Source organism: Lagenorhynchus albirostris, chromosome 4 (assembly GCF_949774975.1).
Source record: "Lagenorhynchus albirostris chromosome 4, mLagAlb1.1, whole genome shotgun sequence".
In the NCBI taxonomy this organism is placed as follows: domain Eukaryota; kingdom Metazoa; phylum Chordata; class Mammalia; order Artiodactyla; family Delphinidae; genus Lagenorhynchus; species Lagenorhynchus albirostris.
The window spans coordinates 79,185,309-79,197,555 of NC_083098.1; the positions used below are offsets into that span (position 1 = coordinate 79,185,309).

General features: G+C 37.6%; 1 protein-coding gene across 3 annotated transcripts in view; it reads left to right on the forward strand.

The window, feature by feature from the left end:
- Positions 1-5,182: 5,182 nt before the first annotated feature.
- Positions 5,183-12,247, forward strand: part of GABRA2 (gamma-aminobutyric acid type A receptor subunit alpha2) — a 119,315-nt gene continuing 112,250 nt past the window's right edge. For all 3 annotated transcript variants that reach the window (XM_060147296.1, XM_060147299.1, XM_060147297.1), the window contains exons 1-2: positions 5,183-5,253; positions 7,778-7,893. In XM_060147296.1, coding sequence (XP_060003279.1) covers positions 5,183-5,253; positions 7,778-7,893 — 187 coding nt within the window. The remainder of the gene's footprint in view (positions 5,254-7,777; positions 7,894-12,247) is intronic.

Genomic DNA, 12,247 nt, shown 5'->3' on the forward strand with positions numbered 1-12,247 from the left:
TAGTTTTTAAAATCTTAGAAATCACTAGGATTTTAGTTTTTAAGCTTTTAATATCTTAGAAATGCACCAGAATGCATGATATATTTGATTTGCAAGTCGGATAAGGGTTTGTAAAATTATTTTATAAACAGAGAGTTATTCTGTTTGAAGAAGGTAATGTGCATTAGTGTATCCAAGTTAGTGTATGTGATATATTTAGCTGTAATGAAATGTGACCTAGATACATTAATGTAACAGAGTAGTTTTGGAATTATTTGTTTATAAGGCTAGTTACTCCCACTTTCCAGCTGTCTCTTCTTGCAAAATCTTGGAGTCTAGTGGACATATTAGAACTATCTATCTAAATTCAGCTTACAGGGAAAAATGGAGTTTCACCAAGCCATGGTTTCCACTTGAGAATTAACAAATGGGTATTTGCTCCAGTTTTTTTCTTCTTTTGAATGATAATGTGGTGAATATGTGAGAACAGACTTGCACTCCAAGCATACTTTGAAATTAGTAAAGTATTCTGGGGAAAAGTACAGAATAATATTTAGTTCTGTGAAAACAGGATAATCTATGCTTTAGTTTCTATTTTTTCACAAATATATATTCTCATTTGAATGAATGACTCATAAGAATGTAAAGTGTATATAAATTTATTATATGAAATATATGCCGATATTTAAAAATTTGTAAATATGGTGAGATGCTATTCTTGTTGAAGTAATTCTGGTACTTCTCTTCAAGGTATATAAACATCACTAAGACCAGTGATGACTGGACTCACTAAGACAGTGAGACTGAAAGCATTTTGTAGAAATGTATTATATAAATACTATTCTCATTAAAATCCTTATGCCTATTTTATTAGTTCAGGTATCTGTCTTTCTACAGATAAATATCTGTATATCTGTATGCATGTATGTATGTATATAATATATATGTACATATATTATATATACCTATATACACATCTTATAGAACCTAAAGATTCATTAGGTCCCCTATATATAGATTATGGAGTAGTAGTTCCCTGGAGCAGTAGTGCCAAGTCTCAATATAACTGAGCCCTAAAAAAGGAAGCTCTACAAAATATCTGCTAAAAAACACGAACAGTTTTGTGAATTTTAAATTTTAAATGAATTTTAAAACTATACAATATTGTGAGATATCAGGAGACAAAATCATGATCTCCCAATTCTTCATTTTCTTTTTTTCTTGGTCCTCATGTGGAAATCTCCTTAGGGACTTGGTTGTTAGGGATGGGAACTATATAAGAAGTGACGCCCCCCTAAATCCAATTTGTGGGAGAGTAATTCAAACATGTTCAAACAGAAGGTTTTGCACTGCTTTAGCCTGGGCGGGATTGGATTTACTGGTAACCGACTAGTTGTTAGTTCTTCTACAGGATTGGTTGCCTTAGGACCTGCTCCACAAGGAGTGGGTAGGAAGAGCTTAGTCATGACCTATGCAGGCTGGCTCTCAAATCACAGGCAGTTCGCTGCACTCCATCACAGAGAGGAAAGAAGGATATCAGGCTGGATTTTTCAGATATTTGTGGAAGCTGGACAATCCTAGAAGAAATTTGACTGGACTAGTAACACAGTGAAATATCAGTGAGGATATAGCAATAAAAGTAGAGGTCCGGTGCTTGCAATCGGCTTTTCTGATTTCCATTTCCTTTAATGTACTTTGAAGTTTAAATCACAGCTATCCGGCTTCAATAAAATTGCAAAGCATTTTGTGGGGAAGAACTAAAAATCATGGTTTTATAATGAATTTTTTGAATCTAGCTTTTACTGAGTCTCTCTCAAGTAAGTGTATATCCAAATCTATAGATTGTTCTAACATAGTTTTTTAAAAAGCAAACGGTGAAAATCATCCAAAACAGCTTGAACTTTGTGAACTTCCACATAAACGGGTCATATGGCAGTGAGATTACAAATTTATTAAGGGTGCTAATGGTAGAGGTTTTCTTTTTGAGAACAAATTCCAATAAATACAAATTTTGAGATAAAACAATTAAAGCTACAATCCATAATTTGTCATTAGCACCCAAGGAAAAGACTATAGTGGTAAGAAAATAATCTATGAAGATATTTACAAAAATTGTACATCCATGAAGGAGAAATTTTGTAGCATAGCAATTAAGGTTGGGAAGAAACCATGGGCTGTTCAACTTTCATTATCAAAATATAAACAACTTAGTAGTAATATAAATGGTGAAGTGATAGAGATCTTAATAAAGATTGACTCATAGAAATGGAAAATAGGAAAATACAGTAGGAAGTGAAGCGTTCACACTAAGTAGAAGATGGTTAGATTCCCTAGTTGCAAGGTTTTAAATGGCATGCCTTTATCTTTGTGAATTTCAATTAGACTCTGCAGTGGGCAAGTCAGGAAGGGAATATTAATGATGGAGGAGAAAGCTGGGTGGTGTTCCATTCTTCACAGAGGCAGCTAAGTAGAGCAAATGTTTGTTTAGGTTGTAGCTTATTAAATGCTCATTTAGAAAGTGGTGATTAATAGGTTAAAAAGAACAGCTTGAAAAATTTGCAATGTAAAGGTTTTATTGTCCTCACATAATCTTCAAAGCAAAGCTAAAACTTACCGGCGATTAGAAGTGCCTGTTGTTATGAAAACTGTACCATCTAGGAAAAATATCTCAATTTTGGGTTCATATCTAACAAAATTGAAGTGTTTGGCATATATTGACTCTGAATGCAAAGGGACAGAAACATATCAGCATACTTTTTGTTTTTTCGTTTAAAATGTCTACCATTTATTACAACTTCTTGAAGAGACAGCCGTTCTGCTTTGCTTTAGAAGGATGTGCATAACGTTCTGTCTTACCTGCAGTACGAAGAGGAAAATGTCTCTCTTTTTGTTGTTGTTCAAGTTGCACGTTTGTATTTTATCGCCTCAGATAAAGTAGAAGAGAAATGAGACAAATTAAGCACAAGGCTGAAAGTGTACGATGGGACTGAAATTACAACAGGTCTCTACACCAGCAAAAACCCCGAAAGGGGGAAAACCTCAAAACATGTTACATACCCCGCCCCGCTGCGGAAAGAATTTGCAGAGGTAGTAGAAGCACAGCAGGTTCCTTTTTGCTGGGGGTGGAGGTGGGTAGGGTGGGGAGTACGTAAACTTTTTTGGAGCGGTTTATTGAGTTTGTCCTCCAGGTAGGGAGGACGTTTGTGAAAAGATATGGGGGAAAAGAATTGCTGAGAGTGAGCGGGTTTCCCAATAATTTGCAGATGACTTGACTGACCAGCTCCAGGGAAGTCCCAGCCCTCAGAGCTTTGAAGGGAAATTGGTCCTGATTGCAGGAGTGTGAAGGAATGAGTGGTACAGCAGAAGGGCTCAGGAAATCAGAGAAACTTCCTGCTGTCTGATTCCACGCGACATGCCTCGAACTTGGTCCTGCGTGGATGCGCTGATGACCAAGTACAGGCGTGATGAGTCCCCTCGCCTTCCAGCGGGAGCTGTACCTCTCCTCGGCAGCCACGTCGCTCCGGAGCCAGGGCACGCTGGGGGGCGGGCGGCAGGGCGAGGTCCCGGGGATCTAGGGCCGCACAAACACACCGCGTCCCCGAAGCCGCACCAGCACCCACCAGCAGCCCCCTGGAACCTCGGGGCCTCCAGGGAGTCCCTGAGGGCGGCCGCGGGGCGCAGTCCCGGGCGGCGAGTGGGCTCCGCTCCTCCGGCGCGGCGTGGGCGCCGGGAGAGGCGCTCGCCGCCGCTTGGGGATGTGCCCTGGCAGGTGCCCGGCGGGCGGCGGGCGGTGGGCGGTTACCCGGTATCTGGGCGGGGGTAGGGGGGCGTCCCTGCGTTGCCGAGAACCTCGTTAGCCCTCCTTTCGGGCCTGGCTCCTCCTCCTCCAGGCGTGGGGCTCGTGCCCGCCGCTGCCTGCGCGCACCGCGCCTCTGCTCGCGTCCCCCCCGCACCCAGCCAGCTCCTGCCAACGCTTCCCCCTCCTCCTCTTCCTCCTCCTCCGCCCATCACCGCCACTACGGACGCCTTCGCCTCCTTCTACTCCTCGCGCCGCCGCCACTCCTCGCGCTCTCCTTCGGCTGCTACCAGCCCATCGCTCCCCGCTCGCCGGGCTGCTGCAGTCTGTCTGTCTGTCTGTCTCTCTCTCTCAAGTTTCCTATCTCCTCTAGATCAGGGCAAAGGGAGGAAAACACCCAATTCTGCTTGCCGTTTCAGGTAAGGTCGCACACGTTGGTCCCAATAGGGACCCTTGCTTTCCCATTTACCTTTGCCTCCCGTGCATGGCTCATCTCCCCCCATTCACTCTCCGATGGTCCCTGGAAACCGAAGCGGCTCAGGTCGCCCCCTCCTCCCCAGCATGTTTAAAAAATAATTTCGATACTCCTCACCAGAAGCCTATTTGCAACTACAATTAGATCCGAGACGCCCGCCCGGCAGCACGTTAGCCTGGCTCTTTTATAGTCTTTTAACTTTGCACGCTGTGATCGCCGCTGCCTGCCTGCCTCCGCTGGATCCCGGAGCCTCACGCTCCGGCTCGGATTGCGGTCCTCGGCTCCGGAACAGCTGTCAAACGCGTTGTTTCGCAGCAGTTAATCCGAACCCGGCTGCCTCCAAGACGTGGTCTTGGGCAACTGTGGTTGGGCAGGGAGGGAGGTGATTTTATTTTATTTTAAAAGGACTGAAGTAGTGAAGACGTGAGGACTGCAGTTCATTGTAATGAAAGAAGAATAATCGAAAAAAGTGGGCTGGCTGCCCCTTGCTTTTCCCGCTGTGGTCGCGGAGGCGGTCTTGGTTGAGGGGATGTGGCACGAAATACCCGTTTCTCCTCCCCTTTTTCACTCTCCCCTCCAACCCATTCTTATCTCTAGCTCAAATGTCAGTGCAGGGTCCCGTGTGTTCTTAATACGTGTGTGTGTCCACAAAACAGTGTTTGCTGACGATGTGGCTGAGGGAAGTTCCTGGCAGAGCAAAGTCTGATTATTTGGTCATCATTCTGTTAAGAGAAAAAAAAAAGAAGAAGAAAAGAAAAGAAAAGACCCTCCTCCAGTCATCACACCCTACACACACTCCACTGGAATCATCTCTATATCTTTAACTCCAATTCCCAGTTGAAATGACATTCTTTTGGGCTATTTGGATGGTGGGACTGAATGTAATTTTAAGTGTATTTTGTTTTTCTTCCATGACTTTACAAAGAGTGGTGATGAAGATGAGACTGCACATCTGCAACATGCAGTTGCTGCTTCTTGTTTTCTTGGTGTGGGACCCAGCCAGGTGAGACAATTATTTACTGTATTTGCCATTTTAAATTCAGGGTGAAGGTGTGTTTCTTGAATGTTATCAATGCAGAGGTGGCTTTTCAGAAGCTGAAGTATTTTGAAGGATCATTTCTAATGAAAACATATTGTACCAAGAAACAGAACTATTAAATGACAGAGACTATTAAAAGTTCGCCGCTTCTTGTTTTTAGCGATAAAATATAAAAGTGAATACAAACATTTTCTAAAAAAATAAATCACGGAAGAAAAGAGTGCCCTTTAGATGGCATATTTTTGCAAGGAATTGAAGTGGTTGTTATATGCAATTATAATAACACCAAAGTTCAGTAAAGAAACCATCAGTTTTCCTTTAAGCCCAACAGAAAAGCATAAGCTAAAATGATTTGAGTGTTAATTTTTTTCTTTTCTTTTTCTTTCTGTCTTTCTTTCCTTTTGGTCTTGGCTCCTTCAGTCAACATAGAAAACCTAAATGATGTGTGGATCTGAAACCTCTAGGTGGAGGTACTATACAACTTCACAATCACAAACAAATAAAACAAAAGCTTGATTTATTAATCAACTTTTCATATTATTGATTTAGAAAATTTTACTTCTAAAATGGTACTGTCATAAAAAGTACTTACTTTGAAAATGTAACCAATTCTGTTTTGCCTGTATTCTACAAATATCAAATTTAATTTCTGTTGTTTTCAATAGCATCATCTTAATTGTAGTCTTTTCTGATTTTTTTTATCATCAATGGGCAGTTTTTATTAATTGCCTAAATTTAGGGTATGGTTTTCAAAATGCCAGAGAACTTAAAATATGATTCATAATAATGTCCATGTAATTATTCCTTTAAAAAAATTACTGTTTTTGATTTTATGATACCTTTATTTCCCTTTAAAATTTTCATTTTCCTGTCTCAGTAATTGTCAAAGTTTGAAAATACTTTCTAGAACTGAGAAGAAATCTCTTTATGAAGTCTTATTTTTAATTGGAAAATAGCTCCTCATTTAATATCTTAATATTGAGTTTAGAAAGAAAATGTGACATGTGATCAAAAAACGCTTTCCAGTGAAAATCTCTAAGTGGAACTTCATGATGATCTTAGTGATTGGTTTTAAAGTTAGCTTAAGGCAACATAAAAACTTTTGAGGCTTGAGGTATGAACTAATTTGCTTACATAATTTTTTAAATGTTTATCTTTATATCAATATTTTAATATTTTCTCTTCTCCCAAGAGGATATTTGCTTGAAGTTGGTTACTGATTTTTCGATGTATTATGACTATTTTTAGCTACTAGCTGTGTAATCATTTAAATGCAAATGAATTCTGTCAATGATATTTCACACAGTACACCTTGATCAGAATGCAATTACATATAATCTTTGATTTTAGAGGAGTGAACAAACTGTGGTCCATTAATAATCATCGAAAATCCTCAGTACTTAACCATATTTTCTTCTACTAGTTTTCTGTTCTATATTTGACCAGTAATGCTCATGTCAGTATTTTATTCTATTATATAAATGATTCTTTTTCTGGACCAGTAATTTAAATCTCTGAATCATTCCGGGGAAAAAAATGGCAGCGAAAAGGGACATTCTGTTTTATACATCCAGTTGCTTCTGCACCAAATTGCTGGATGTCACAAAACCAGGTGTCTGGCTTTCTGATGGAGAAATAATGGAGAAAATCAGTGTTTCTAACCCTCTTCTGGTGATATTTTAAGACCACTTATTCTTTCCGCAAATTTATCACACACACACACACACACACACACACACACAAAGTAGCTGGGCATTTTAATCTTTGGATGACCTCTATTGCTCTCCTCAGAGACCAGTCAGGAGGGGTACTCCTCCAAGGCTCTCTGCAGCTGTGTCTGTGCTGCTGATGCTTTCAGAGCCCACCTCCACCTCCTGACTTCATTGGAGTCTGGAACACAGCCAGCGGAGTTTCCCTGATGTCTATATTGCACTTGGCCATTGGGTGGAGGTATACCCAAAGTTAGAAAATCATCTTGGCTTAAAAGAGAAAAAGACATAAAAAGAAAAGACATTTCTGAGAAAGATGGAAAAATTCTGTGCCTCCAAGGAGGCAATTTATTTTCCAATTAATATTCAAATCACTGAAGAATTCTTTCAGTAGTCCCTTTGGTTTTTGTACCTTTCCAAATGCAGAACAACATTACTAATAGTATCTGCATGTGATAATCTACCATCATACTATATTCTAGGGAGTGCATTTTAGAAAAATTGAATAGGTCACACAAAATGCGAAGTGATAGAAATCTGAAATAATTTTGGCATCAAACTTTCTGATAAGCTAGTATTTATTATCTATTTCCAACAGCATGTTTACCTTCCCTATAGACATACTGGCATTTAAAGGAGTGGAAAAAAAAAAAAAGGAGGAAAACGGGTGACACTAATAGCTCAGGGAGCCTTAAAATTCAAATCAAGGAGGAAGAGCATGTTGGCACTTGCAAAACACACGTATGTATATATATCAGCTTGTAAAATTATCTGTTTAGGTTGGTGCTGGCTAACATCCAAGAAGATGAGGCTAAAAATAACATTACCATCTTTACAAGAATTCTAGACAGACTTCTGGATGGTTACGATAATCGGCTTAGACCAGGACTGGGAGGTAAAAATAGTTTTCCTTTTCTTAAATGCTCACAAAATAATGCCTTTAAAAGTTAAGGGTAATATTTATATTTTAATACATTTTACACATGAATGCATTGTCACATATTAAAAAACATGGGTAATAGAAAATAAGGTATATGAAATAAACATTATCTCTGATTCCTTTTATACAGATATAATGTATTTACCATACCTTTTATAGACTACCTGAAGTCATATAGAGCCCAGACTTTGTGCATGAATAGTTTTTAAATTAGTTTCTTTATAATGGCTAAGTTTATCAAACTTAGACTATGTGAAAGCGTGACATTATTGGGCAGATATGCTTGTATAGTATCTTTCGTTTCCTTCATTGAATTTTGCAGATGCCTACTTTCACACTAGTACAGATATATAGAAACGGGAAACATAAAAATATAAAAGAGTATCTGGGTTGAATTTTAGCAACCAGATAAATTTTAGCAATCATCACAGGATTCTGTGATGATATAACTTTACACGTGCATGTGACGTTTCTAAAATACAGCACCGGTTTGGCATTCTTGAAACTTTCAAAGACATTTTGGGTATACTTCAGCTGTAGGCCTAATTTATTGACCTGTGGCACAGTTTGATTTCAAATTTAAACATTCATTCTCAACTCAGAAAAACAGATCTATTTTTATCCATAAAGGTAAAGGAAACTAGGCTTGGCTAATGTGTTAAATTTTAATTATCCTTTAGCATAGATGGGTGATACTAAGGAGATTATGTACAAGTAAGATAGGTGTGTAATTCCTGAAAGGATTCTGAGTCAAAATATTGTTACTCATTAATTCTAACATGAGATGTATATATATATATATATATATATATATATATGTATGTATATATCTGCATGCACACATTTATCAAATGTATGTTATACTAATTAGGATGTTCAGTTTAATAACTAATTCAAAGTTAAGATGAATTAGTTGAATGCTTGGTACTGAATGAAGGTTTATATAGTTAGCCTGATTATTACCAGGTTGGCAACTTTGCAATATTAAATTGCTTGAAAAGATGTGTAGTGACTAAACGCCTGGATGTTTATGTCAATACTGTCTTTGAAAAATGTAGCTGGTTGTTAATTCTATACATATTTGCCAATTGTATGGTTTGCATTGCCCAGGAGTCAGAAAAGGTTGGAAAAGACCCAACTTGTTTTCAAATAATATGCCATTTAATTGATAGTGGTTTTGGACTTGAATCCTGAGTGGTACCTTGCATTTCAAGAGAGAAGTGATGGGGAAGAATAATGTTCAGAAGTATGATGCATTGTATCTCTCAGAGATAATTCAATTGTTTAATATACACTTAGTCTACTAAAAGAAAAACTCTCAAGTTTATGAGTCTGTTTCCATTTTGTAAATAAGTTCTTTACTCCAATATAAAATAAAAAGTTAAAAGAAAAGTTAAAATAAGGAAAAACTAAAGGAAAAGAATATTTTCTTAGTAATTAACATTTCTAATGACCATGAATAGAAGGCATTACTGTCCATGTTAGCATATATAGAAAGGAGCTAATGTCAAACTCATACAACAGAAGTATGCCTAGCATGAGGCTGTCATAATTCATGATGGTGATTTGAGAGGTAGATTGCACTAAAGCAGATATTTTCCCAAGGCTTAGATTTTATTATTTTTAAATAAATCATGTGCTGTCAAAAAGACTTAAGATATTTAAGCTAGATCTTGGATTTTGTCTATAAGATTTTAAGAGAAATGTTTACACTGTGGGTGTATAGTTGGGAAGTAAAAACTACCTGTTAAAGGACATGGATATTACCATTTATCTCTTCATATTTCTTTAAAAATATCTCTTCCATTCTTTTTACTTTGGTCATCAGCATTCGAATATAGATCCTTGTCACTCATTCTGTAGGTTAATGCAATAGACAAAGTGGCTTTTCTTGCCTAGTGTCTTCCTTCCCCAATCCTTCTCTGATAGTGGACATGTGCTAATATTTCACAGTCAGATTGGTCTTCTTGTAGTCAATACTTTTCATATATTACTCTCTTGTCTTGATCAAATACCTCTGATAGCTCCCCATTGCTTTCTGTAGATGGTGATGAGGGGGTAGGGGGGAAGGAATATAGGCCTTGCATGCAGATGGATCTAGATTAGAATTTCAGCTCCATCTACACACCCAAAACTGTGTCTTGGCCAGGTAATCGCTGTCTCCTTTCATTTAAAATGGTCGTGATGGGGATTCCCTTGTGTGTTATTTGTTGCTTTTCCCTTGCTGCTTTTAATATTTTTTCTTTGTATTTAATTTTTGTTAGTTCAGTTAATATGTGTCTCAGCATGTTTCTCCTTGGGTTTATCCTGTATGGTACTCTTGTGCTTCCTGGACTTGGGTGACTATTTCCTTTCCCATGTAGGAGGGTACAAATGAACTTATCTACAAAACAGAAATAGAGTTACAGATGTAGAAAATAAACTTACGGTTACCAGGGGGTAAACGGGGGATAAATTGGAATTGACATATACACACTACCATATATAAAATAGATAACTAACAAGGACCTACTGTATAGCACAGGGAACTCTACTCAGTACTCTCTAATGGTCTATATGGGAAAAGAATCTAAAAAAACAGTGGATATACGTATATGTACAACAGATTCACTTTGCTGTACACCTGAAACTAACACAACATTGTAAATCAACTATACCTTCCCAAAATTAAAAAAGTAAATAAATTAAATGGCCATGATGTATTTCTACTTTATAGTGTTGCTGAGAGGATTACATAAACTACAGTGTACACGCAACATACTAGCAGTTAAACACAATCAATTCCTTCCCTCCTCCCATAGGTTCCGAACATGACAATCAAGGTTTTTACAATTTACTTCTCTGGCTTAATTTTTACTTTGCCACCCATCTATCCTGTACTTCAAACACATCTATTCATTTTCTCTTGATAATCCATTCACATCTTCTCCCTTGGCCTTTGAGGGGAAAATATTCCCCTCTCACTGGAATTATTCTTCCTCATTCTCTCTTTTCCTGTGAAGACCACCTCAATGTGGATCCTTTTCAGTAATAACCTTTCTGAATTGAAGCACCCAGATTCAATTTTCCCTCTGTTGAATTTCTTTGGCTGTTGTTGGCTTTGTATCTCATTTGGCACGTATTATGTGCTATCTTGGATTATTTATTACCTTTTTATGTGTCTCTTGTTACCTTAACAAGATCGTAAACTTATTGAGGCAAGGTATTGTATCTTAAATGCTCTGTACTGTAACTAACTAAATATTGATTTGCATATGGTGACTCTAACAAAATATATTGATTACTTGATTAACTTTTCTATGACCAGTTAATCATCTGGAAAATGGAGCTACTCACATCTGGCTGACCTTTCAGCTGGGAATGTTGAGGTGATACTTTGTGCATCCTGCTGCAGGAAGGTGGTGTGGCTGAGTGAAGAGACCCTAACTTTAGACTGTGGTGATTTAGGTAAAATTCTAGATGGAGTACTGAGCTGTCTTGTGGCCTTTCAGTACTTTACCTCTCTGGGGCTACATCTGTCATGGATTACTATTACTATTCTTAGGGTTTTTGATGAATATTAAATACAGTGATATATGCAAAGGATTTAGCACAGTGACTGGCATATAGTAGAGAGTTAATACATAACAATGACTAGAAGACTTTGAAAACCTTTGTAAATACACTGTTGTAAGTTTCAGTTATTATTACGGTTTCTTCTCTGTCCAAAATTCTCAGCCTGAATGTTCATATGTCATTTCAAATAGAAAGTTCAGGGAAATTATTTGTATCATTATGTCCCAGAAATTAATAATAAGGGGAAAAATGGGTTTGATTCAATTTAATATATCAAACTGAACATCTCTATTGATAGATAATCTGAATAATTAATCTCAATTATTATTATTTCTCCTTTGTAACGTTAGTATAAATGAGTACATAGGAAAGAGCAATCAGTTTTGTATTAAGAGTTAGAAAAATTATTCTTTTCACCTGGCTCTTCAACTTACTAGCTCTTATCCCAGACAAGTTACTTAGACATTCTGAGCCTTGATATCTTCTTAGGGAAAATGGGAATATTAACATTTTATTCTGAGAGGAGGAGGATAAATTGGGACTTCTATACTTGAAAAGGATTGTACAATAGATCGAATGATAAAATTTTAAGGTATTTAATAATTAATTATGGGTTTTCTTTTTTTTCTTCCAGTTTTATTAAGGTAAATTGACATATAGCACTGTAAACATTTAAGGTGTACAGACCTACGGGCCCTCTTTAAACTGAGGGCCCGATCGCATTACTCAACTGCTCAAAATCCTGCAATGGTTT